Source organism: Ceratotherium simum, chromosome 10 (genome assembly GCF_057802395.1).
Source record: "Ceratotherium simum simum isolate JZ-2026a chromosome 10, ASM5780239v1, whole genome shotgun sequence".
NCBI classification, from domain to species: domain Eukaryota; kingdom Metazoa; phylum Chordata; class Mammalia; order Perissodactyla; family Rhinocerotidae; genus Ceratotherium; species Ceratotherium simum.
Window position 1 is genome coordinate 62,170,960 of NC_141909.1, and position 27,650 is coordinate 62,198,609.

Consider the following 27,650-nt stretch of genomic DNA (forward strand, 5'->3'; position numbering starts at 1 on the left):
ACTGAGTTTCTGTTTGTTTGTTTTTTTTAAATGCTCCATTTTAGACAGTTTCTATTGCTGTATTTTTAAGTTTATTTTAGTATAGTGTTTCATCTCCTATTAACCTCAGTGAATTTTTATTTCAGATGCTGTAATTTTTAATTCTACATGTTTTATTTGGTTCTTTTTGATGTCTTCCCATTTCTTGTTCATATTTTCTTTTAAATACTTTATTATAGTTACAATAGCTGCTTAAATATCCCTGTCTGCTAGTTCCATCATCTCTGTCATTTCTGGGTGTATTTCTCTCTCTTTTCTTTTTTATTTACTTTGTTATTTTGAAATAATTTTAACCTCATAGAAAAGTTGCAAAACAGTAGCGTTTACTTATACCCCTCACCCAGCTTCCTCTAATATTAATACCTTATATAACCATACTACAATTGTCAAAACAAGGACATATACAATAATACTATTAACTAATCTACCACCTTATTTGAGTTTCACCTGTTTTTACACAGTTTTCCTGTTCCAGAATCCAATCCATTATCCCACATTGCATTTAGTTGTCATATCTACTCTGTTTTTTCTAATGTCTAAGAGTCTGTCAATCTTGCTTTGTCTTTCAATGACCTTGACACTGAGAGTATTGGTCAGTTATTTTGTAAAATGCCCCTCAATTTTTGAGATACTTTGAAATTATGCTAATATCCTGTTTCTCATGTGATCATTTCATAGTACTAATAACTAATAATACTAATAACAACAAACACTGTATAGCATTTATGTGCTTGGCACTGTTATGAGCACTTTACAAATGATAACTCATTTAATCCCCACAATAGCTCTAGTTGTACGGCAGGGTGCCATAGGAGCTAGGATAGTGACACTCTACCCAAAGAGCAAAGGATGAGAAGCAAGGCTACTTAAACCCTTGAATTATTATCCCTATCAAAGTTAAGCACCTTAACAGCAGGATCTCTGTACTATTCAAGTTTGGGTCTTACACAGTGCTGGGCAGAGTGTGCAGCTGGTAAATGTTGAGTACATGATAGGCAAATGGGTTGAGTAACCAGTGTCCTCACTAGTTGAGGCTTGACCATTTTTCTTCCAAGGGTCAAAGTCAAGATCTTGATTTACCTTGGTCTTTCAAAATGTTTAAGCTGTTATCTGGCCTTCATTTTGGTCTTCAAATATGCCAAGCTGCTCCCATATCCGTGCCTTTGTATGACTGGTTTATCTTTGTACCCCTGCCGCCAGATCTTCATATGATTAGTTCCATCTTGTCATTATCCCTTATCTCAAGAATCATTTTTTCAGAGATGCAATTCCTGACCTTCCTGGCCTGCCTCTATGCCATCCTACTCAACCACTCTTCATCTCATTTTTCTGCCTTACCCTCTTCACAGAACCTTGCCTGACTGGTTCACAATTATGTCCACAGCACCTAACATGGGACAGCACAGAGCAGGCCTTCAATAAATATTTATTGCATGAGATAATCAATCAAACAATCAATCAGTCTGTACTGGACACCTCAGACAAGTATTCTGCAGTACAAGATTGGGGTCCTTGACACCTATGGCTGAACCCTGAAATTCCCTGAAATTCAGAGTTCAGTCTGAGGTTGGGTTTTCTGGGATGCTCTAGAATTTGAAATCCAAAGATATATTCATAAACTCATTCATAAACTCCTTGTATAGGCTTAAACTTAAATAGAAATAAATAGATATAATCTTTAATCTCTGTGTATAAAGAGCTGTGAATTTTCTTCTGTCAGTTGATTGAACTGCATTTGTTAGACTCATTTTATCTGTGTCACAAGATGTGAAGTTAGAATATATTGCTAACATCTGTGTGGCAGTGCTAATGTTAATAAATTTGTTTTTACATGGCCTTTAGAAATTATTTATATCCAGCCCACAACCTAGTAAACTTTGGGAATATATGTGATCTATATAAACTCCTTGTCTTCTCAGGAGCTTTATTTTTTTTCCAGCTTTATTGAGGTATAATTGACAAATAATAATTGTATATATTTAAGGTATACACCATGATGTTTTGATATATGTATGCATTGTGAGATGTTTGCCACAATCAAGCTAATTAACTCACATAGTTACCATCTTGTGTGTGTGTGTGGTGAGAACACTGAAGATCTACTCTCTCAGCAACTCTCAAGTATACGATAGAGTATTATTAACTGTAGTCACCATGCTGTACATTAGATCCTAGGAGCTTTAAATAGGAGCTCACATCATGACTTAGCTATAGATTAAATGGGAATTTGGGCAATCAGCAGTTCTGTTTTCTTCTGTATTTGAGTTTACCTTTGATGCCAAGATGAAGATCCTAATCTCACTTGCAATGTGCAGCATTAACTGGGAGTTAAATAGTAGTTAAAAAATGAAAAACTAAAGGCATTCCACATGCCAAGGGCTGTTTTGGGGAATAATATCAGGGACAAATCAATATGTGCTTATATACACACATATACTCACACACACATAGACACACACACTTATATACACATAAGTACAGACATACATATATATGCACACATGCACATATATATCCTTTCTTTCAAAATTCTTTAAGGAATTTCAAACCAGAGCCTGTTTAGACTTTATTATACCAAACAAGAATACTTTTGCTTACTCAAATCCTTTGGCCCTTTGCTTCTCCTACTTACATCATTTTTTTTTTTTTGATTAATGTGCTGAGTTTGGGGAAAACTTCAAAAAATTTCTGCAAACTATAAAACCACTTGTGTACACACACAAGAGCCTCCATCTTTTTCATCAAACCATACATATTTCTGAAACTGATCTCAGATTACCAACATTCTTTCCTTTTTTATGTCTGGTTTATCTTCAGTTTAACTTTTCCATGTACTCTGGCTCTCAGGCTCTTTCATCTTCCAAGGTTGATACTCCTCCTGTTCTGCACTCCCAAGGAGATCCTCCTCCATCAGGTTTAATGTGGATGTCAAGTGGAATTGTGTTTCGTTGGTTCGGGTCTATTTCTAGTGTGCTGCAGTCCATTCCCAGGATCATATTTCTCTTACTTGGGGCCTTAGCAAGACACAAGGGCAATTTGGAAGTGAAAAACTAAAATGTGCTCATTTACTTACTAAAGGTACGGTATTGTTTATATTGTATACAAACTTATGACAACAATAGTAAACAGGTATCTTAATCTTTAAAAGTGTAAATGAAGTGAAAAATGATCAACCATGTTTTGAACTAAGCTAAAAAGTTTACCTTTAAAAAGTAAAAGTAATTGGTTGAAAAAGACCAATTTATTTAGAGAAGCTGGATGTTACCTGGTTGTAGTTCCAATCCTGCCTTAACTCTGTAATCCATGGACAGATCATTAGCGTTGCTGCCCACAGTCGTGTCTTCCATGCAAGATAAGAGTGGATCATTGAGTCGTTTTATGTCCTTCCACGCTGTCACTCTTGCTTGGGGAGCCTCATCTCCTTTATGCCTGTGAGCAAAATGCTTTTAGAGTTAGCGTCCATCCGGTGCTTACCATGCATCAGGCTCTCCTCCAAGCTCTTTAGATGGATTATCTCATCTGTTTCTCTGGAAAAAAGTCTGCAAAAAAATACACCAACATGCTCATTCTGGCTATTGTGGTGTTCATGGTATATATTTGTCTCTTTTCTTCATTTCCCATAGATCACATTACTTTCCAGTGGAAAGAAATGCAAAGAGCACAATTATTGGAAAGTAATAACAAAGACTGACAAAGTTTTTGCAATTTTTAAGCACTTTTCACATGAATTTATGTGTTTAATCCCTCTAGACACCGTCGGGCACAACTGGTCCTATTTCCCCCATTGTGCAGTCGAAAAAGGTAAGGTCAGCTTACTTGCCCAAGGTCACACAGCTAATAACAACTGAGCCAGAACTCAGACTTACAACTTCTGACTCCCTGACTCTCCGCACCAAATTCCCTTTCCCCAGAAGTCCTAAGTGACTTCTGTTACATCCTGGGGAGTCATCCTTTCACCAGATTTGCAAGACAGCCTCTTCACTTAGGTTAGGATTGACTTTCTCTCCTCAAGTTGATCTCACTTGACTAGCTGTCTTGTAGCACATATTTTTTCCCAAATAGCTCTTTCTCCAGGACTAATCCAAAATGTAGAGATCTCCAGAGTTTGCTGCATTATACAGTCAAACCTCTTCGTGGAAGACAAAGAGCTCCCGGTCTAGGAAGGTGGCGAGTGCAAGGGTACTTTCTCAGTGTCCTTGGAAGATGTCCACAGGCTTTGGCCTCATCTGAATAATCAAAAGAAATGGCTAGATTTATACACCTTTTTATACACTGAGATTTATATACTCCCAGGTTTTTACACTCCTGAGGGTCATTAGACTGACGAAAAGGTTTCCTACCTTATGTTTAATAGTACTTTACAGTTTTTACAGCAATCCCATATCAGTAGTTAAATTAATCTTTACAACAACCCTTTAAGGTAGACCAGGGAGGGGGTGTATCCCTGTTTTATAGACAGTCAAAGTGAGGTCGCACAGACTGAAGGTGGCAGAGCCTGATGCTGCCCTTCTATCCTCAGGCCTAGGCCACTTTCCTTTTTGTCTCCCCGAGATTCTATCCATACCATTGTTTGTGTAGCTTTATGGCCATTCATCCTTCAGTAGTCTGTGTGTTGTTAGTGCCGTCCAGTCGATTCTGACTCCTAGTGACGCTGTGTACAGCAGAGCAGAACCCTGCCTGGTCTTTTTGCGCCATCCTCTCACCTTCCATTGCTCTATCAAACAATGCTCCTCTGCTATTCACAGGGTTTTCATGGCCGATGTTTTTGGAAGTGGGGGCCAGGTCCTTCTTCCTTGTCTGTCTTAGCCTGGAAGCTCCGCTGAAACTTGTCCACCGGGGGTGACCCTGCTGGTGTTTGAAATAGTGGTGGCATAGCTTTCAGCGTCACAGCAACACACAGCCACCACAGACTGACAGATCGGTGGCGTGGTTCCCTGTGGTGCCCACCCAGGGTGGACAGGTTTCAGCGGAGCTTCCAGCCTAAGACAAACTAGGAAAAAGGACCTAACCACCTACTTCCAAAAAAGTCAGCCGTGAAAACCCTGTGAATAGCAGAGGAGCATTGTCTGATATAGAGCTGGAAGGTGAGAGAATGGCACAAAAACACCAGGCGGGGTTCCACTATGCCGTACACAGTGTTGCTCAAGTCGGAATCAACTCCATGGCACTAACAACAAAGTCTGTTTTAATTGTGAATTTTATTTTAAGAAAGGAAAAATCAGATTTATTCTGCTTCATCTTCTTGCTCTATTCATAATGAATTCTGCAGGTCGATTTATCCTCAGCAGTGGTGAGCCAGAATTTAAGTAAAGCTTCTACTTAGCTGGTGCATTTGCATGTCAAATCTTTAATTCAGCTGTCAGCTTTTATCATTTACTGTACTTTTGTTAATAAATGTTATTTTGATGGTCTAACACTAATCAAGCCTATTTGAGAGGGGGAAAAAGCACGAAATGTGATTTATAGAGGAATCAGAGCTTCTTCACAGACGTTAAAAGAATTGTTACCTTACATGTGTTTTAATCAGAGTATGTGTAAAATTAAAGTTAATCATGTTATTAGTTCTTTCAAAAGAAAAAAGAAGCCAAGGGATAAGCTTAGATTCATATTTTCCTTTAAGAACGTACTGAGCACCTGCTACATGCCAAATGTTCTAGGCGCTAGAAATACAGCTTTCAACATGGCAGAAAAAAACACCTGCCTTCAAGGGGCCGGCCCTCTGGCCTAGTGGCTAAGTTTGCGTGCTCCACTTCGGCAGCCTGGGGTCCTGGGTTTGGATCCTGGTTGCGGACCTACACCACTCATCAGCCATGCTGTGGTGGCGACCCACATACAAAGTAGAGGAAGACTGGCAACAGATGTTAGCTCAGGGCAAATCTTCCTTGGCAAAAAAAAAAATACCTGCCTTCAGGAAGTTGCTGTTCTAAGGGACAGATAGGTGGGCATGTCAGATAGTGCTGGGGGCTAGGGAAAAAGCTGAGCCAGGATGGTGGACAGATTCCTTGGGGGGTGGGTAGTCAGGGAAGGTCTAACCAATGTCACATCTTATCCACATTATGGCATAGAAATCTGATTTCCATCAGCATCTTTTTTTGTAACTTATAGCTCCAGAATAAATTATGTTTGACTTTATCCTCAGTAGGAAATCAGCTTATAGTAGTTAAACTTGTTCGGTGGCATTCTTCAGAGGGATATTAGGGACTACTACTTCTACCAATAAGTCTATGTTTATCTTTTTTTTAATCCTTGAGCTAACATCTGTGCCAATCTTCCTTATATTGTATATGGGGTACCGCCACAGCATGGCTTGATGAGCGGTGTGTAGGTCTGCGCCTGGGATTTAAACTTGCGAACCCCGGGCCGCCGAAGCAGAGCGTGCAAACTTAACCACTATGCCACCAGGCCAGCCCCCTTATCTTTTTTATTATACATTGGAGTCTACATAAGGCTCCTTACTTTTTAAAAAAGGATCTGCCTTTAAAAAAAAGAAAACAAAGAAAAGTTAAAGAGGAGAAAAATGGTTGAGGAATTATTCATATTAGAACCTTTTTTTCCTGTGTTTCTTATATTTTCATTTTTTTCTAAAATGATGGCATCCATTCCATAAGTTTGGCGACCATAACATTATTTTGTATTTCACTCTGTTTGAACATTGGAAGGAAAATATGCTTCTTACCCACCCACTCCCCTCCCGGAGCCTACTACGAGCCCTAGAATGAGATCACTGGGGCTGGCCACGATGAGAACCCCTTCCTTTGCCTGAGGTCTTGTCTTAGAAGCGAAAATTCACAGCTGCTGGTTCTCAGGACTAAACCAGCCAGCCTTGCTTTTCTGTTCTAGAAGGTGCAGATGGTGCTTGGGATTTCAGGTGACTGCTTCTCCCCACCAGGATACAATGTATGTTTTCCTTTTCTCTCTAGGTGGCAGCACAAAGACAGAAAAGGGACAAGTGACAGCAGGTCTACGCAAGGCTTGGCTGCTTCTCAATGTAACTTAAGACACTCCCAGAGGGCTAAGACTTTTTCTTCTGCACTTTCTAGAAAATCACCAAATGCCAAAAGATGTATTTTAAAGAACTCATCACGAATGCTTTATTTCTTTGATCAATACCACTAGTCCATTTGGGCCGCAGCATTTCCCCCTGGAGGGTGATTCTGTCATGGAAATTGAAAGCACCAGGGCAGGGTGTGAACCTGCTCATAGTCTGAGGAATTTAAGCCATATCATCCATCTGCCCCAAGCCTATGCCCCACAAAGGTGTGCATTTTAAAGTATAGTCCTTCAGATTTCAAAACACTGGGAGGAGAAGGCTCATCATGAAATTCGTGTCATTTGTTAAGCCTGACCACGTTGGTCTGTTCTGCTTTCCTGGGGTTGGGCGAGCTTGTTTTAGCTCTGTATATGGTGAGTTAAGTACTTGATTCCACACTAAAAGCTTTTATGAACCAAATTTCTACCTTTACTTTAAGGAAAAAAAAAAAAAAGGATGACCTTTCTTTACTCCTTATCAATTTGGCAGCTTCTAATTCATAACGATACTTGAACATGTGCATTTTATGATCTGCTGGAGTTATAGAGATTGCTTCATTTTTAAAAGATCTGTCCAGTATGTGTATTATTATTATTTTTTAGAGTGAAGGCATGAGATATGGGGGAAAGTTGGAAGTAAACACCAAAAAGTAATTTAGTGGGGAATTCTGATGCGTAGTGAACATGTTTTAGGGGGCAGTGGGGAGTTTTATGTGAAAACGTCTGGGATTTGAACTGGCTTGTCCACTCGACATGCAAGAGGAATTGGGCGGAAGCTTCTGAGGTGATCTTCCTGCGTTCAGACAGGACCCCAAACCTCTTCTTTAAGACATAATTTTGTTTCTGATTCTCTAACTCCATTAGGTAAGTAGAACCTGGTTCTGGAAAGTACTCTGTAATTTTTTTACATACCTCCTTTTACACATAGAAATTTTTGTTAACCTGGAGGGACATTTAACATTCTTGTGTTTCTGTAGTTGATAGTGAATCCTCCTCTCCAAAAACCCAACTCTAGGAAGTCGGTTGTGGAATTCGGGATGTATTACAGGCTTCCACGAGGGAGTGCTCCACAGAAATTACCTGTTTGAAATCCAGGCTGTTTGGGTAAGAATCAAGAGCCTGACACATAGTTTAACATACAGTTGTGGAGTTAAAATCTGGCTCTCTCTGTTCTCTCCTTGCACAATCCCAAACACTGTCCTTGGAACTCAGTGTGTATTTTGGCCCAAAGCAACCGCCGACACTGAAGTTTTACTGCAGAATGTATTGTATGTCCTGGAGCAGATCGGTTTGCCTCTCAAGACCACATCTCAGGGCAGGAGAGCTGGCTAGCGTGATGGTTGTCCTTATCTCTCTCTCTCCTCCAGAAAGACTTACTTCGCAGAAACCTCTGTGGGGGCACCATGCTTCCACATGTATGAGGCTCCCCAATTAGAGAAAGGCTTGTTGGCTTGTTGGATACACACACACACACACACACACACACACATACATACACACACACTCATTGCCTCAAATTTAATCCACCTCTTCATGGCCAAAGCCACTAGATATTGATGATACTTAAGTTGTCACTAGAAGCCCCAGTCTCTTAAATGTGCCCCAACCTCATATTCCATTGGCCTCTGAACTTTGAACAACTAATACTTTAAATTCGACACACCTAAAATTACAAAAATTCATTATTTTTTTCTTTACATGAGTAATTCATGACATATTCCCCCAAAAGTTAGAAAGACAGAGAAAGCAAAAGCAATCCCTACCCCCACCCCCACTCAGGATCCTCTGGGTAACTGTATCCTTGGCCCTGAATCAGGTCTTTTTCATAGTTATCCAATTTCCAATATCCAGTTTCTATCCTTTTTCTAGCTAGCAGCCCTACAGTCACTTTTCATGCCATCTACTTCGTTATTTCATCTAAGAACCAAATCCTATTGAGTCCTCCTTCAGAAATACTTCCCAAGAAACTAAAATTAAAACAGATCAACGACAATAAAACCCCAGCACTCTCAAATAAGCCCTTTGTTCTCCATGCCTGCTGCCACCAGGCGTGAGGCTGTTTCCCGCCTGGCTGGTCAGCTCTCTTGAGGGCAGAGAGTGGATGGCCCACGTCTCTATTTCCACAGAGCTGAGCATGTCTCGTGTGTCCACACTCAGCACGTGAGCTATTGAGGCACAAATAAAACGAGATACTCCTTCCCCATCAAATTGTCGACTTTTGGAAAACTGTCATGCTCAGAGCCCGAGAGGATGTGGGAAATGGGCACTCTAGGAAGGATGTAAAAAAGTACAGCTTCTGGAGGCCAAGTTGGAAATAAATATCAAAAGCCTTAAATGCAAAGCCTTGGCTTCAGCAATACCGCTGTTAGAATATAGGCTTAGGAAAAAATCGTGAATGTGTGCAAAGATTCAGCCACAAGAATATTCACTGTGAGACTGTTTAAATAGTAAATAATTGGAAAAAAACCAAATTGGAGAGCTGAGGAAAGTTATTTTTAAAAATTGGTACTAAAAATGCAGGTGATTCTCTCTCTCCACTTTGTCTTCTTTCTTTCCTCTTGTTTGCCTCCTTATGTGAGAAATTGTCTATGATAAACATGTATTATTATTATATTAATACAAAAACAAGAACCTTAAAAATACTCGGTTAATTTATACCATTAATCTCTTAAATGTTTTTCTCTCAAGATTATAATTTTTTTTTAAGTTTTATGTCTCCGTTAGTAAGTTTCTTGGAGGAAGAATCTATGTTTCACTGTTCTGTGCTTAGTATTTAAGGGGACGCTTAGCAAATACTATAAGTAATCAAATAATTGCTCTTCTTCTTCTATCCTCAAACCTTTAAGGCTTTCAGATCCCTACTGTTGATTCCTTGACTTCCCTTACCCAGTCAAAAATATATGTTTTGCTTTAAATTGTGTGTGTTTGACATGAATATGAATGGTAAAATTAATTAATTTGGCTTTGAAGATCTACCAAGAGCCCCAGAAATCATTGCAAATGCTCCAGGGTATTTCACAACCAGAACTGAGAATTACTGGAGAATTACTGGGAATTACAAGAATTACTGAGAATTACAAAACAGAGGTGAGACCAAAAAAACATGACGGATGGAAGAGAGCACAAAAAATAATGTTTCACATTTGTTGATATACAGCCTCAGCAGACAGTAACCAAATTGTTCAACTTCACAGCAATAACTGAAGTCCTCCCCACACACACACACCCAGCTTCACTTAAAACCTTTCAGGGGTTCCTTACCGCTCCTGGGATGAAGCCCCACATTCTCCCCATGACCTGCAAAGCTCTGCGTGCCATACGTAGCTCCAACCCTTCCATCTGTCTCAGCCGTGCTGTCTTTTCAGGCCCTCAGTTGCGCCATGTTTCCTCTAGCTACATGGCTTTTAGACCTACTATTTCCTCCTCTGGAACGTTCTGCAAGCCCCTCTCCAATTACCTAAGTCCTGGTCTTCCCTCAGCTCTGATCTTCCCTAGTGTGCCAGAGGGAAGCCTTAGGGAGGCTCCCTGACCATCCCAGCCAGGGCAGATCTCCTGTGGCAGCTCTCATGGCGCCCTGTACCTTCCTGCAACTATCACAGAGATATGTTTATATCTGTAGGTATGATGATTGGATGAATGAATGTCTCCCCAATGACACAGAGCTTCAAGAGGGCAGAGACCATTTCAGCTTACCATTTCCGCAGAATAGAGTTAACTTAGCAGGGCTGAGGCTGCTGTCCTTGCCTGCTTGCAAGGTTGGCCCTTGGTTGACGTCTGGGAACTGGCTGCAAAACAGCTCCTTACACTGATCTGATCAGAGTGGCCACTGTGCCTAAACTGTACAAACAATGTGGCTTATGCTGAACACCTGCTTTCCTTCTGGGGAGCTGGAATTCTGGAACATGCAAGGCAGAGGGGTCCTATGTGACCAGCCCCCAATAAAACCTTAGGCCAGGGTCTCTAATGGACTTCCCCAGGCAGAAACATTGCATGCAGTGTCTTCTATTTTAATTGCTGGGGTGCACTCTGTGTGACCCCTCATGGGAGGGAGAGCATAAGGAAGCCTGCACATGATTTCTCCAGACCACCTGAGTCTTTTCCCTTATGATTCGGCTGTGTATCCTTGCTGCACTGCTGTAATAGATCTTCACTGTGAATACAACCAAAAGCCGACTCCTGTGAGTCTTTATAGCAAATACTCGAACGTGAGTGGTTTTGGGGACCCTCAACACCATTATATCCCCAGAACCTTGCACAGTTTTTGGCATTTAATAAGTGGCATATTACCTATTTTTTGAAATGAAAATGACCTTGGAGGGCTAGAGCTAAATCTGTCCTGAGGAAATTCTCAAAAGAACCAAGAAAACCTATAATTTATCAACTATACCCTAATGACCCAAATAAAGAATGTACATACTTCCAAAAAAGGCAGAATAAAAAATGATTCAGGAAATTTAACACAGTCAAAGCCTGTCAGAATTTTTTTCTCACGAAGATGAATATTCTGTGTCTGAAGGGGGGGGTGGCGGGGGGCGATGGGCTGGGACGTGCCCTCAGCCGCAGCTGCGGTTTCCCTGGTCTCCACTACCACGTGTTTACAGTGTTGGCCAGTTCCATCATGTGACGTGACAGTATGTGGAGCAGTGAGTGCTGCTGAACTTTGGCTGCACATTGAGAATCATCTGGAAGCTTTAAAAATACTGATAACTGGTCTGAGGTGTGGTCTGGGCACTGGGATTTCAATGTGCAGCCTCTCCTGACACCCCCATGCCCCTTCCCTTCCTCCCCCACCTCCCAATCCTCGCCTTTGACAATCGTATATCACAAAGTCCAGGCTTCCACTTGAGGCCAATTTATTCTCATTTTTGAAAGATTTCTTAAAATTGCATTTCTAGTTTCCTAGCTCACAGCTGATAGGCGGGCACACTGATAAGAGAAAGAAATAATACCTTTTGTCTCAACAGCACAAGAAGAGGGGAGCAGCCAGGACAAGCAGATAAAAGAACTCCAAACTATAAAAACCAGGGCAATTTCAGAGCGGGTCACTCCCAAGAACGTCTCTGTAGTGCAGAACAAAGTCATTCGTGAGAATGTTGTTTATAATAATGACCGGCAGGCTACACCACCACTCAGTGCCACCCCCTCCCATATATGCGTCACTTTACATGTAAGATGAAGTTAACTAATTTGTTTTGAATATTTGGTAAGAGCTCAGTATCAGGGATGAGGATGCATGTGTTACTCTCTTGGGGAGCCTTTCTCCTCCAGTAAATGTAAATCCATCCATTTGCCATTTGTTGACTCTTCTCTAGGGAAGACTGCCTGCTCTGAGATGCATGAACTGTTGATTGGCAGAGCTGTGATCTACCTTTCCTTTGTAGCACCCAGATTGGCTGCTCAGGGAATCTGGGAGAAGTGGGTAATAAATTGGGTGCGGTAAGGCTACCCAGGTCTTGAAAGCTAGGCAGAGGAGTTTGGCTTTGAAGTGGATGGAAATGTAGGTTCTCAAACAGAATAGAAGAGCCATAAAAAGAGAGAGATCAGGATTGCCGGGTAGAGATAGGAGGGCTCCATGGAGGAGGTGGGCCTGAGCTGGAATGATTGGGATTTAGGCACGTGTGGCCTGAGACAAGGCCCAAGGGGGCCAAGGGAATTAACGGTGCCTGTACCTACTGTGTGCCCCACCTGCCCTTGCCTCAGAATGACAAGTGGATGGGAATTCAGGAGGAGGCAGTCTCAGCTCTTAGAAGTTTGGAGAATCTCTTTGGGATATAATTTCACTTGTACTCTGCCTGGTGCTGCGGCCTAAAGGCGGCAGTGGAAATTCCAAGACAAGATGTGGTTAGAACTGATGCTCCAAGGAGACTCTACAAAGGCTGGCTAACAGGCCTGTGAGGATGTGGCCTGTCCAGGGGCCGGGGGTTGGGCAGGCCCAGGCAGGGCAACAGCAAAGTCTGGAGACCTCATTTACCCAGGTGAGAAGAGAGGTGTCAGGTGTCAGCCTTCCATTGTTAACCAGCTGACTAGAGGTAACTAATCACTAATGGGCACTAATCACATTGCTGCTCATTTATCTTCCCAGTGAATGCTTTTCAACACAAGCGTTCACATTTCCAAAGAATAAAGACTTGTAAAAAGGGTGATGGAGTTTATGGCTGCAGGAAACTGGCTCCCAGTTTGCTCTGCTGACAGGTTTATAAGGCCAAGGAAGTTCATAAGGTAAAAAGGATTTCTAAGCAAATGTATTTTTAGGAAATGAATTTTTGACCTTTTATTTTTCTTTTAACAAATATGAAGGTTATTTGCATTGATTTCATTAGTGAAAAATGGAAAATGTTCAAAATGCAGTATCATACTTTTTTAAATGTGAACAAAAGCACCAATGGGTTTTGTTTATTTTGTCTTGTTTTTAAGAAATGATCTGGGTTAAAGATGCCCTGGGTCTTCAAAGATATCTATTTGATCTATTTTTAAAATGGATGATTTGCCTGAAATTATTTTATTAAAGTTTTAGTAAATGAATACCCTGTGGTTTAGAGTGTAGTTTCCAGAACAACTAGCCTGAACAGGCAGAATGTAGTTACCTTAACACAGTCTGGAATTGGTCATCAGGGGACGAATAGCAGAATGGATCCAGTTATTTTGGTTGCATTCATGATTAGAAATTAAATCAATATGATGAGTATTAAAAGGCCTGGTTTTTAAATAATTGCCATGGAGATGGGGAGGAAGGCAAGGGAGCAGAGGGCCATAGTGACTGGAAACATTACCACGGCCCATGCATTTCAGGCAGGACAGGCCTGCACACCTATGAGAGTTGCTCTGGGAAGAACACTGGGTTCCAGAACCAGGAGGGCCAGGATTTCAATCCCGGCTCTACCATCCTGAATAAGTGATCTAACCCCTTAGAACTTCATTTTCCGTGTCTCTAAAATGGAGCTGATGATAATACCTGTCTCCCAGGTATATTAACGTATGTAAAGTTCCTAGCACAGAGCCAGGTGCATAGATTTCTTTCTACAAGTTGGTTCTCCTCTTTCCACCTCAGGGCCAACTTCTCCCCCATCCAAGGATCTCTGAGCCTAAATTCCACCACCACTGATTCATTTCTTGGAGTTAAAACTTGGGTTGTCTACTCTGTCTTAAGGCTTTAGAGATCCTTTCCCTTCATTGGAAAAGTGAGGTCCAGAGAAATAAGAGGACTTGTCCAATTGATAAGCTAAGAAAATACCCGGATACCTTAAATCCCCCTTGAGGCTTCAGAATATCTGTATCCTCTGGAAACTGAATCCCATATTGTTTTTCTTTAAAAGATTTTCAAAATTAGCTGCTTCAATTCTTTAGACTGTCCACATTGAAATTTGAAGTATTGACGTCCATGTGCTTTTCGGGTCTGAAGATGAAGACGGGAAGTCTGTCTTTCCCTTTCTCTTCTTTGAAGCTGTGGAAAGCAAATGGAAAATTTCTATTTCCAGCAAAACTAGGAGGGAGTCAAAATCATGAACAACAAAATAGACGGCAGGGCTGCAAAAAGCAGGGGAGCATACAGGAAGAGGAGGAGAGAAGAGGACGGGGCTGCAGAAGTCAGGATGAGTCAGTAAAACACATCTGTCACGGGGAGAGATGAGATGAGGAGCAGAATCAGAGTGGCATGTTCACGACAGAGGAAACAATGTATAAGTACCGGCAGTAAGAACTCTCCTGAACGGAAGAAGAGGTGATAAAAAGAAGAGGTGATAAGAGGTGATATTTTCATAAGGAAAACTGAAACAAGAAATGAATAAAAAATGATTATCAATAATGAGAGAAACAGGTGGATAGATTTAGAGGTAGGAGAGAGACATCTTAATGTATGCCTTTTTATATTATTTTGACTTTTAAAATAAACTGAAAAAGAAAATACTTGGCCCTTAAGGAAATCCAAAGACACTCAACCTTGCTCCTTTCCTAGGGGTGCTGGAGCTATTTGGGGAAGTAATAATTTGTCCTAGTTTGACCATCCCATTGTTTTCCAAGGAATCTTATATTTTACCACCACAATAATAAAAATCAACCTGGAAAATTGTCCATTTTGGTTACATGTCTACTTACAGCTAATGGCCTCCAATGGTAATATCACCTACAAATTAATTATCATATTTGTGCTGGCCTGAGGGTATGGAAAGAGGGTTTATTTTCCTTCATTGTTAAACCCAATTTACCATTTAAAATGCATTTTAAGATGTTGAAATTGTCAAAGTAGATTAGCCAGTGGTGTGCTGGCTCATGAAGGCCAATTATTAAATATTTGGGAGTTTTGCAAGCCATTTGTTAAACCATTGGTAGCTTAAACTCAACCATCTTGGCTGTTTCCAATACATAAACAAATAATCTAATTTCAGGTGTTGCAATGAGTGTTATGATTGAAAAACACAGGGAAGTGTGGCAGAGGAGGAACTGGAGGTGTATCAGGCAATGTGGCATATGAAAACTATATTGACTTCATCAATGAGATAGGATTTCCACTTCTTCTATTTCTGTAAGAAACCGTACAATCATGAACTGTATAAGGATTTTTTTTCTCAAATAGTGAACATTTATTGCACAGCTACATGTGCAAGGCACTATGTGCTTTGCGAGTATTCTCTCACTAATCATCGTGACAACTTTTTGAAGTAGGCACTATGATGGTTTCCACTCTACAGGGAGTAAACTGAGAGTCCAAAGGTGGAAAGTGATTTGCACAAGCCCGTGAGCTGCAGAGCCGGACTCCAAATCTGGTGGCTTGGCTCCAGTGCCCACTCATTTGAGCATCATGCTGGAAACCCATTACATTATTCTTTGGAAAACTCAGAAAAACATGAAGAACAAAAATAAAGTCATTCATTATTCCAGCTCCTAAAGATGACCACTATTAACATTTTGATCTAAATCAGTGGCTTTCAACCGTTTCTCCACCCCAATCCATCTGAGGACTATGACTCACTTCTGTGAGTAACTGTGGCTCAGTCTGAAAAGATTTTCTCAAGGGTGTGAAGAGTGTAATCTGAAAAATCCCATATGTGGTTTTTATATGGTCTGCCCACTGTTTCATTTTATTTCTTCTTCTAATAAATGACATGATTTTTTTTAAGTTCACATTGTCCATGACCAGGTGTAAAGAAGTTTGATATGTTTTTATTAGAATGATTAATGGAAAGCTCTCCTGCACTGTTGCATCCTTACTGATTTATCTGTACCCTTGTTGGCCAGCAATTTGCTTTATTTTTCTTAAGATGCTTGGGTATGATGGTGATATGCACACACAGCCATATACATAGTCACAATACATATGTTACCTAGAGCCTAGGTAATATTCACACACACATTATTTTTTGAAAAAACTGAGTCAAATAAATTTTGATTTTGCCAATCACAAGCACTTTGAAAAAGTCACAATCACAAGATTATTGTAATAATGTTTTCAAATAAATGTGTTTCAAAAGGGAAGGATAAAAACAAAACCAATTCCTCTTTAATCAGAGGGTTTTTTTTTTTTTTAAATTCTCTATTGTAAGATAACTTGATGGTCAAAAAGGTTCTGAATGATTTTCTAAATGCTTTTCTATATTTGGGAAGCTAAAATGACTAATGATTATGTTTCAGGGGGTGTATTTCTGATGTTCATTAATCACAGACTAATTACTAGACATCTCAAGTTTTGTTTAGTTAATAAATTATCTCTGCAATTTGGGCACCTTGAACTTTCAAAATGGCACTTGTTGAATCTGGAAAAGTGTTAGAGATTTCTCTGTAAACTGATTTTTTTTCTCCAATGCTTAATTAAAAATACTTTTTGATGTGCAAAGAATTTATAATGAAGAAGTTAAAAAAATTTCTTTGTGGAAAGATATATGCTCATAACTGATCATGGACATTAAACAGTTGAATAACATTAACTATGACATATATTTTGATGACGTTAACCCCCATTTTAGTTCTTCTTGATTTCAAAATTTTTAAATTCCTGATTTTTAATTGGTTTTTCCATTTTCTTTGCTCCGAGTTTTTCCTGTTAGGTCATTAGTGCTCTGTGGAAAAAGGCCTTGCTGTGATGGTGGGTTATTCAGCCTGGCTGGCCCCAAGACCTCGCATAACCCCACCCACAGGATGACGCTCCTGTTGTTTTGTTGAGCTCCTGAGTGATCCATTCTTGAGTGATCTGTGGCTTTGGTCTCTTTTGTGCTTGTCACTAGTCTTTTCAATTGTATTTAATTAAGGTCTTCATTGGAGAGGACATTTTAATGACATTTGTTATTTCTGCAATGCAAGTTTATTCTCTAATTTTTTTAAGTACATATGCTCAGTAGAGATGAAAAAAGTAAAAGTAATTTTTCTGTAAGCAGAAATTTCATTTTTTCCAACATAAGACAAAGCTAATATTCTAAAAGTTTTTGAATCTTTTTAAAGGTTTTTCCACCTTGGATAAGGTAAAACAAGTCACAATGGAAGGGTGCTGTGCGTGTGACTGGTGTTTATTAGTCACTAGCAAATTAGTAGACGTTTTGTCTCCTGAAACTTCTGGTTTTGTTTGATTAATGTATTCCGTCTACAATGGGGTCTTGTGGACTTTCCAAATGACACTTGTTAGTCTGAGAAAGCATTAGAAATTCCTATGTAAACCTGTTTTATTTATTTTTTCATATGCTTAGTTTAAAAAATACTTTTTCTGGGAGAGAAAATGTCTTCCCTCTTTTCTCAGTTCTAATTGGCATCAGCTTTAGTAGTCCAAGGCAGCTGCATCATGGGGAGATTCAAGGGCTGCTGAAGTCCAAAGCCATGGACTCAAGTCTGTTCTGAGTTGTTTCCTCCATGACAGAAGAGCGCAATAGCCAGGATTTGGGGACACTTTACTTTTTGGTAATATAAGCTAATTTAAACCCAGTTTTGAACATGTTGAGTGATGAAGCTTACAACATGTTTCAGGCTCCAAACTAACCATTTGTTTAAACAGCTGGATATTTTAGGGGAAAAATTAAGTTTTAACTTTTATTTAGGTCTCTCCTGTTTAGTTCACTCCAACTATATGTGTCTGACATAGGGGGCTCTGTAAAGGTTGCATGAGTGAGTGCACATCTTACTTGCTACTATCTGTTGAAACATTAGGGAGGGCACAACCCAGTGGTTGAAGGCCAAGACCAGAGTCAGGCAGGGCTGGATCTGAGCCTAATTCTTCTGCTTACCTCTGTGCCTGTTTCCCTATCTATAAAATGTGGATGATAATAGTACCTGCCTCATACTCACAGGACTAGAGTGCTTAGCTGGTGCTTGGTACATACACACTCAACCAGTAGCAGCGACAGTGATATTGTCACCATATTTTTCAGCATGAGCACCCATGACTCTAACACTGAATATAGACATGAAGCTGCTCCATTAGGTAGACATCAGGCTGCTACCAGCCCCTCTTCTCCTTAAGAGCCCCCTGGAGCCAACTGGAGCCCCCCGTGACAGGGAAGCAAAACAAGTGAAAAAACTCTGAAGCTTTGCATTTGGAAACTGGAAAACAGATGCGCAGAGCAGCCTCTGCCTCTGTTTGAATGCACATTGTAATCGGTTTTCGAATGCGGCCTTTTCAAGGATGAGTTAAGCAGTTCGTTGACATATCATTATCACATTTTGAAGTTAAACAGCCACAGGATCTATGAACTCTCATCACACAGTTAATTATTCCTGGATTTTTCTGTGCTCTTGAAACATATTCTATTTATTTAACCATCCCCTGGGAGCACTGGCTGCCTTTGTCCCCATGACACGGCCAGTGGTGTAAAACCTCTGCATGTGTCAGATTTCTCCGTGTGGAGCATAATTGCCTGATTTCCATTTGAAAGTACAGCCCTGACATTACAACTACATGGACCCACCAATGATAACAATGATGTCCTGACACCTACAAGGGGACGGGGGTGAGAGGGGCATAATGCCATAATAAATATATGCACCAAATGAACGCTCCCCTTCAGATGGACCAGGTCTGAGTTTACAGCTGCAGATGAAGTGTTCCTTGGGGACAAAAAAAAGAAAAGAATAAAGAAAAAGAAACCAACAGATTAGCATCAGCGTGAGTCTGGTGGAGCCAGATGGCTCTCTGTGGAAATCGAGCTTTCCCGCTTTCTTCCAGTAACCCCAACTCGCAGACAGCAAGCCTGCTAAGAGGGGAGAGAAATGATCTCATTCCTCAGCCAGGCACATGATTCGCCTTCTTTCTCTCACACACAACTCAAGCTGAAGGCAAGCTGGAAAAGAAGAAAGGGTGAAAAAGAAGGGGCGAGAGAGGTTGGGTTGTTGTAAAGAATGAGCCAGTCGTAGTCCAGAGGAGGGGGAGACGCCAGCCCCTAGCCAGGCCTGAGCATTCGGAAGCTGGGCACAGATGTCCACGAAGGAGGGAGAAAGGGAGGGCAGAAGGGACACCCGGCATATTGTTATCCCCACTGCCCACGTCCATGAACTCTACACCCAGAGCCCGGGTGCCTAAGAAGTTAGGAGATCAGGCAGGGCAGACTGTAGAGCTCTGGGCTCCCTTGGGGGAGGACGGTGGATAATGTTTTCAAGTTCTTACTAATGAAAATGTCCTCCTCTCTCCATGGGCTCGAGGCCAGTGAGTTTGTAATAGTCCTTGGCCTGCTGGACCAGATCGGAAGCTGGACTAGCCATCTGCTTGGATCTGAGTCTGCTGTGCCCCTGGGCTGGTGCCCTGGGGTGGAGGAGCTGGAGGGGACTGGAGCCAGATGGGGTTACCGGATAAAATGAACCCAACAGGTTGTAGGTGTGGGAGGGCTCCACTCCTTCAAGGTCCTCAGGCTAGGAGGGTGCTCGGCCTGGAGTGCCTCTGCCTCCCCTGCTGAGCCAGTATTCGCTGCTCGTAAACAAAAGTCTGTTATCTGGAGTGACAGCCAGACGTCTGGCTGATGGACATCAGGCAGACCACCAGATGCTGGTGTTGGAGCATAGCGTTTGCAGAGGCGTGCAGAGGTGCAGGCGTCCTGTGAGCTAACCTGCCTTCTCAGTGGGTGTTCACACACCCCAGCTTGGTGCAGGGGCTCCTGTGGGCTCCACCCAGAGAGGTGTATCCAAGAAAGAACGCTCCCTTGGGAATGCCAGGGGCTCATGAAGCACGTCGGCAGCCTGGCTAGGTTTCCCTGGGCACCTGAAGTTTGTCTCCACCAGTGTTTATTCCAGAGAGTAAATAGTAGGCTCCAGGGGGATACCAAATGCAGGATGTAGTCATTCATTTACAGCTGGAAACGATTATTTCAATCATAATAAACACTGAACAAAATCCTTTCCATTTTCAATCAGGGCTAGGGCACCTGCTTCACAATTGCTGGCAGTCTTAGGTATAGCCGAGCATTAAACTGACATATCCTATGGGGGCCAAGGAAGCACAGCACGCTGCCAGCTGGGAGCTGAGGCCACAGGCTCCCGCTTACCACCTTCCAAAAACAAAACAAAAAGCCGACACTCCACCAAACAACTGTCTTGCTCTTCATCTCTCAGGCAATGCTACCACCTAACAGTGTTCATAGTTCCCGGTTGAGTTCTTGCTCACAACTGACCTTAAGGATTTTGAAGGAAAGTATGCAGGAAAAGGAACAAGAATTGTGAGCTGGATCATCTTTCCTTGCCCCCACTTCAGCAGGAAGACCACTTAATAGGATCATTTTAAAAAATAAGAAATGCTAGCATTTAAAGTGGGCTTACGAAGTATCAGTAACTCTTCTAAGTGCTTCATGTATATTTCATGTAACCCTCATGACACCCCTATGAGGCAGGTTATCCCCATCCTACAAAGGGGACACTGAGGCACAGGATTCAACCTTTGCTCTACCTGGCTCCAGGGTCCACACCTCCGAGCTCTCCTGTCTTTTTGATGTTGTAATAACATTGAGCAGCACATGTCCTGCTCAGACTATTCGACAGCGCCAGCGGTGTGAACTCCAGCTACTGAATCTCCAAGTTTCCGTTTCCTCGTCTGTCAGGGAGGGACTGGAAGAGCTGTCGTATTATGGGCTGGTTGCCAGGAGCAGAAGGAACGTGTAACACACGTGCGGGGCCAGTGCCTACAAGGTGGTTGATGGTCAATAAATGTTAGTAGTTACTATTATTGTGAATATCACGGTCATCTTTGTGCTCTTGTATTTCACTGAATCCTCACAAAAAAATCTGTGACATAGGTGGGGTTGCTGTCACTAACTCCATTTTATAGCTGGTAAAATTGAGATACTAAGATATCAAGCGGTGGAATCTGGACAGAAACCCACATCTCCCGACTCTGCACTTTGCATTCAGTCTAATCCTGGCTTGCTGTGGCCCTTCAGAACTACGGGCCACCTGCCTACTTCTAGACACAAGACACAGTTGCAGTCCAGAGGGTGGAGCAAGGAATTCAACTCTTGTCACCTTCCCTTCCCCTCCTGCCCCTGCGATTGCTAGAGACAGAGTCAGGTCCTGCCCATGCCTTCCTGGGAATTGCAGAAAGACAGTGAATGCCTCTTGGGACAAGTAAAGTCCTAGCAAGGATGAATCAAAAAATTGCGTGTGCCCTTCAGATTTTCTTTATTATCTAGATTAAAAAAATACTTATTTTCTCACCATCCCCAAACGCAGATGGATAGTCCACAGAGCACTTCTCTGCCTCCCCTCTCCCCCTACCCATGCCTCTGAGAACATTTCCAACACTCCCCACTGCAGAAGGTGTTCCATACCTGCCGCTAGAAGCAGCGGGGGAGTTTTCTGTGCTGGGAAGGCAGCCGGCCAAGGGACCTGGTGTCTGGCTGCACTCTGCCTCGCTGTCCTATCTTTCCTAACTCTGCCCTTCCGGTGATTTTCACATTTTCCCCTCCATTTTACTTTTAGGAAATCTGGGGGGAATGCAGCTTTTGTTCTATTGCTTCACGTAATTCCCAGGGCTGGGAATGAAAATTATTTCCTTTCACAACCCCTGGCTGAGTGCCTTTCACATCCTGGCAGTGTTATGTGGTGATTTATAAACTGCAGGGTCTGGGTCTCTTTCCTCCTCTTCCCTCCCTCCCACCACCATTTAAAACAAGACATTGCACACGACGAGCTCCGAGGTCAGGCTGTCCTCTGAAGTCGGCCACTGGGGCTTTTGCTCCGAGGCAAAGATTCCGTGGAACCACAGTGATGAGAGCAGGAAAGCCATTCACTCCTGCTAGAAGAAAACAGAAAGAGGCCTCACAGCTGAACTTATCATCTAAGAGAACAAACAAGACCCAAAGTCTCCAAGTGTAGGGGTTGGCTTTGAACTGAGAATGTGAAAGCACATTTTCCAAACTTGTCAGGATTGTGTTTCATTTCTAGACTTTTATTCTCAAAGGGACAATGAGGAAGAGATGCAGCTTAAGAAGTTTTGAGCTGAGAAATGAAAAGAAGTTACTTTTCTTTGCCGCCATAAAACCGAGGAGGGGAAAAATTAAGCTGAGGGGTCCATTTTCCCTCTGTTACAACGAAGCACAGAAACCAGATGGCAGAGTGTCATTAGGAAAGTGATGTGTCTTCATCTGATCTGAAGACCGTTGTCCATCAGCAGCCTCCACGGAGTCCTGTCCTGCCACTGGACTCCCTTCAGGTGTCGATTCGTCAGAAGCTGAAACAAGACAGTGGGGTGAGCAAATCAGTCCAGCCTCAGGCTGGCCTCTGTGGCCAGGGGATTTCTGTCTGAGCCAGGCCCTGGGGAACACAGTGTGGACACTATGGGCTTCCTTTCCTACCTCCTGGGCAGGAGAAGTGTTCACAGCAGAGGTCGAAAATGCCCATACAGCCTCTGCCCATTGCTATTCTCTTGTCCTCCACTGTGTCATCTTGTTGGTTGCATACCAAATCTTTACTTGTGCATAACTCACATAATAGCACCCCAGCCTTCAGACTTGCTGGCCCCGTGACTATTTATGAGGTCTGAGCATCGACATCACACAGGCTGAGGTTCAGACCCGGTGTTGCCACTGTTCATTATTAACCTCTCTGAGCCTCGTTTGTCCTCATCTGAAAAGGGGGGAAAATAACACCTACCTCCCAGAGTTGTTGTGATAGTTAAATTAAGTGATTTAGATACAGTGATGAACACAATGCCCCACACAAAGTACAAACCCAAAGATGTTAATTTTTATTTCTAAGTATGGGAGGGAGCCCAGGGAGAAGGCACTGGAAAAGAATCGCCTCTGGGACTGTGAGCCACAGCAAGGAAGGAGGGAGCAGGACTCAGAGAAGGAATAGAAACAAGAGGGCTGGATGGAAGACACTGTCTCCATCTCCTCCTGCTCTCCCTCCAGTGTCATCTGGAAAGGTCAGCGTCTAGAAGTTCAAGTCATATATCATTCCCATTTGTTCTTTCTTGACACTAATCATTGTTACAGAGATATTCAAGTTCAGAGAGGCATGTATAGATTTGGTGCTCACATACATCTAGTGTTCTAGAAATCAGGAAACGCAGGAGGGGCTTCTATCTTCAGCCTTCTGTTCCCAAATTAATGAATGACTTCTTTGACCATTAGGGGCTGTTAGCACCTCAGACTTCTTCCTGAACTTGGATCAGTGATTAACTTTGTTTTAAGATACTGAAAGCAAGGGGTAGTTTTCAGCACAAACAATTAGACTGAGACAAGCTCGATTTGCTAGTGTACTGGTTATTAATGAACATAAATGATGACATACATGTGGAAATATTTGGGCTACTGGACCTGTCCCCAGTCTCTCCCCAGTCTCAGGCCAAGGATGAGGTGAGAATTTGGGAGCGGACCCTGGAGCAAAGAAGAGGGGAGTTCCTGGGACACCTAGAACCAAGTCACTGGTTTGTCCTCATCTCCGGGCGATGATTCATATGGAGTATTTGGCTCACGCATAAGTGGGGGCTAATTTGACACGGAATCAAGGTTCATAAAACCCTCACATGTGGCATTTTTATAGGGTACGGCCAAACCAGAGTTGGCTAAGCGGAGATGTCATTAACCACATGTTCATTTGAGCACCATAGCACATCCCCCACCCCGGCACAGGCAAGAGACCAAATCACAGTCAGCAATATTTTATGCTCTTTGGACATTGTTAATTATTCAGATATGGGGGGTTTTGTTTTCGTTCTTTGCTAATTCTTTACTGGTTTTATTATTCCAAATACTGTTTATCCCTTTCGTTTTGAATTACAGAGTTTATTGCAGTATTGTTTTTCTTTGAGATGTAAGCACTAATATAATTTAGAAAGGAATTGAATTTTTCAAAAATGGAATCATGCAAGATAAATGATAAGGATAGTGCATTTTTGAAAAGTTTGAGTTCAGTTTTGTTTTGGCATCATAGCAAATAAAGAAAAAGGAATTGATTACAGATAGAAATGTGATCTTTTTCTATTGAGAAGACATGGCTATCTGCCTCCAGGTTGCCCATCAGCACTAGAAAAGGCAACTGAACTCTCCTCATATCATCTCCTTGCCCTGTGCCTCAGTTTCTCCAGATGTAAAAGGATACTAAATAATACATCTGTCTCCCACTCAACTCATAGAAATGTTATAAGAACCAACGAGAGAAAATCTCCACCAAATAGCATTGTGATCACAGAACTTACTTGTTTTGTGTCTTTGTAATTGTACCAAAAGTAGGGGTTATCCTAACAAAAATAAAACTAAACAAGAAGGGGTTGGAGTTGCTAAAAAAAGAGGGATTACAGCAAAGGAAACATTTCCCTTCACCTATCAACAGGCGGACTGTGTTTATGACATGCTCCCGCTTCCAGACAGCACCATGATTTCTCTGTAACCAAGATGAATCATCTACTTTCTGGCTAACCTCTCACAAAGAATTTTGGAAGTAAACTCAACAATGGGAAATACTATTTCTCAGATCTCTTAGTTTCCCCTTTATCCAACACTTTTTCATGTTTTTCTTCCTTCTAATTTCTCTTCTCAAAAATTTCTCAACTTAGCTTCTCAATTGCTGATTCATTTCTCTTGCCTCCACAGCACACTTTTCTCTCTTCTAACCTGGCCATTTTTCATTTTCTCACTTGGATCTTAACTATGGTTGTCCTTCTCCTCCATCTCTACTTCCACTTCCCTTACACTTCTATTAAAGTCATTTTCCTCTTTTTCTTTTCTCCCCTTGAGGAAAAATTCCCTGATCAACAGGGAGAAAAAGATGACTAGCTAGGACTGTGTTGGGAAGAGAGCTGAGACAGCATATTGAAAGCTGGACAGGCCAAATATGACTCCATCAATCTGAGTCAATGCCGCCGGACAATTCAAACAAGACCTGGTCAGCATAGAGTTGCAAGACTCTCTTGGAATTTCTACACATATATATTTGACATTTTACCCCAATCCAATTCCACAATCCAGATGGTGGAAGAATTTCCTTGTTTACTTGAGATGAATTCTCATCCATCATCTTTCACTCCCACAAGACCATTGCTCACAACCCCCAAGGACCATCTATTAGTACCATCATTTCGCTACAGTTAATGCTCATTATTGTGCACAGTTGGGAAATGTAGCATTCTGGTTCATTAAGTTTTCTGATTAATTGAGAATTGCAATGCACATCTTCCATAGATTACTAATATCTGGACACCTGGAAAAATCTAAACACCAAAGCTAAATTGAACTAGGTTAATCTTTCTTGGAAAATTCAGGGGAAACTTCAGGACCCACAGAATATCAGGGACATCACAGATGAGTTGTAAATGTGCAGAAGTACAAGAAAATTGGGGTTTCCATTTGATACAATGTAAATGTGGCTTTTGGTGTGTAGCAGCACAAGTCTTGTGGGAAACCAGTGTACTCCATCAAGCACATCATGTCTTTTAAAAAATTTCCCTCCTCTGTTTTGAAATGTGTTTAAATGTGCAAAGGAAAGAAACTCATGACCCGCCAAATTACAAAACAGTGTATGTATGACCATTCCAATCTGGTAAGAAAAAGTGTATAAGTAAGAGATACACACTCACCCTAACACACACAAGTCAGGGAAGATGGGCACCAAGATTTTAATAGTCTCTCTGAATGATGCAATTACAGGTGCTTTTACTTTCTTCTTTTGGTTTATCTGCACTTTCTGGTTTTAAAAAATAATAATAATTAAATATTCCTTCTACAATATAAATGAATAAACAAATAAATTCTTTTTAGTTGAGCAAACCAACACAGCCCAGTAAAAAATTAAAAGCAACACAAAAACCCACTTCAATATAGATTAAGAATTGACTAAATGAAAAGAATGGTTGCAGAAGAAATCTTCCCCTGTTTGGAAAACAACCATCACATGAGCCGGATTGTCAAATGTGTACTTGGGGGTGCCAGAGTGCAGGAGGGATGGCCACATGGAGTTTTGGGAAATGCTGTTACCTTGAGGAAAATAGGTGGGATTTGGGTTGGTGCCTGGTTATCAGTGCTCTGGGAGTCTTAAAGGATATGATTTGGGGTTACAAGAAGAGATTCTTACATTTGCGATTAAAATAATTCCTTGTCTGCATTTCCGCATCTGTATCTGACCTCCTAGATAGAATAAGATTTGGGAAACCACATCTTGATTTCAATACTGATTCTCCATGACTGGGGCCGGGAGTTTGGCTTGAGGCTGAAATCAGACTCTCAGTCGAGTCTTCTCAGCTGTCCTCAAGGCTTCAGCCCGTCCTGGTGCTTCCCAGCACAGGGCCTCTTGTTGGGCGAACCGTCCCAACTGTACTTCTCAGCCTGTCCCCACCCTGGCCTTTACTCTATGTGGTCTCCACATGTGTGGAACACTTTATCTCCCTCCACTTGGTTCCATCTGGGTTAATTTTCCAATGACTCCACCTGCTCTGGAGGAAGGGCAGGCTGACCATACAAGAAGTGTGAACAGAGAAAGGAGCCACACATTTTAGAAGTGATATTTTTGGAAGGGAACTCCACCAGTGAGAGAATTTTATCCTAGTAACAAAAAGGGTACAATGGAGTCTCCAGGTGTCAGGAGGGGTTGCCATTCCAGAATCACCCACCCCCCTCACCTTCTATATCTATCCATGGGCAAAAGAGGCCACACCCTGAAGGGACTAGATCTCTAGCTTCCGGAAGCCCCTGCATTCTACAGAGATCAGAGCAGAGGCCACATCTTTGCTACGCCCGTTCCTGCCATCACCGGCACCTCCTCTTAGAGGTTTTCCGAGTCCTCCGTGTGTATCCAGCGTCACCTGTGCTCGCTGTCGGCTCAGTAACACCCTGCACTAGGCTGGGGTCCTGACTTCGGTGTGGATCTCCCTGCTGCCCACTGACCTACAGCTCCTGTGTGCAGCAGATCATTCTCATCTTTTTAAAACCTCCATAGTGCCTCTTACAGTTTTGTGCCAAGACCCACATATTTGTTAAGTGAATGAATTCCCAACAGTAGGGTCCCTGAATGATTAAGTGGTTGGCATAACTGACATGTCTTCAGCACTTTACAGTTTTCTGATGATATATAGTATCTCATATATTCCTCAAAGTGACCCTGTAAAGCAGGTACTCTAGTACCTCTGCTTTCAGGATTAAAAAAAAAAAAAAGCAAAGAGGACTTGCCCAAAGTGACACAGCTGGTTACTG

The 27,650-nt window shown here is 41.9% G+C and overlaps 2 protein-coding genes across 2 annotated transcripts in view; one reads left to right on the plus strand and one right to left on the minus strand.

The window, feature by feature from the left end:
• The window catches only part of RNASEH2B (ribonuclease H2 subunit B), a 69,384-nt gene extending 58,743 nt beyond the window's left edge, over window positions 1-10,641 (plus strand). Inside the window, exons 10-11 of the mRNA XM_087436096.1 lie at window positions 3,790-3,840; window positions 6,960-10,641. Of these exons, the coding sequence (XP_087292222.1) occupies window positions 3,790-3,840; window positions 6,960-6,992 (84 nt within the window). The 3' untranslated portion in view covers window positions 6,993-10,641. The remainder of the gene's footprint in view (window positions 1-3,789; window positions 3,841-6,959) is intronic.
• An 11,906-nt stretch (window positions 10,642-22,547) lies between these two features.
• LOC101405522 (guanylate cyclase soluble subunit beta-2-like) overlaps window positions 22,548-27,650 on the minus strand; it is a 70,725-nt gene continuing 65,622 nt past the window's right edge. The window contains 1 exon segment of the mRNA XM_087435745.1: window positions 22,548-22,693. Within this exon segment, the coding sequence (XP_087291871.1) occupies window positions 22,548-22,693 (146 nt within the window).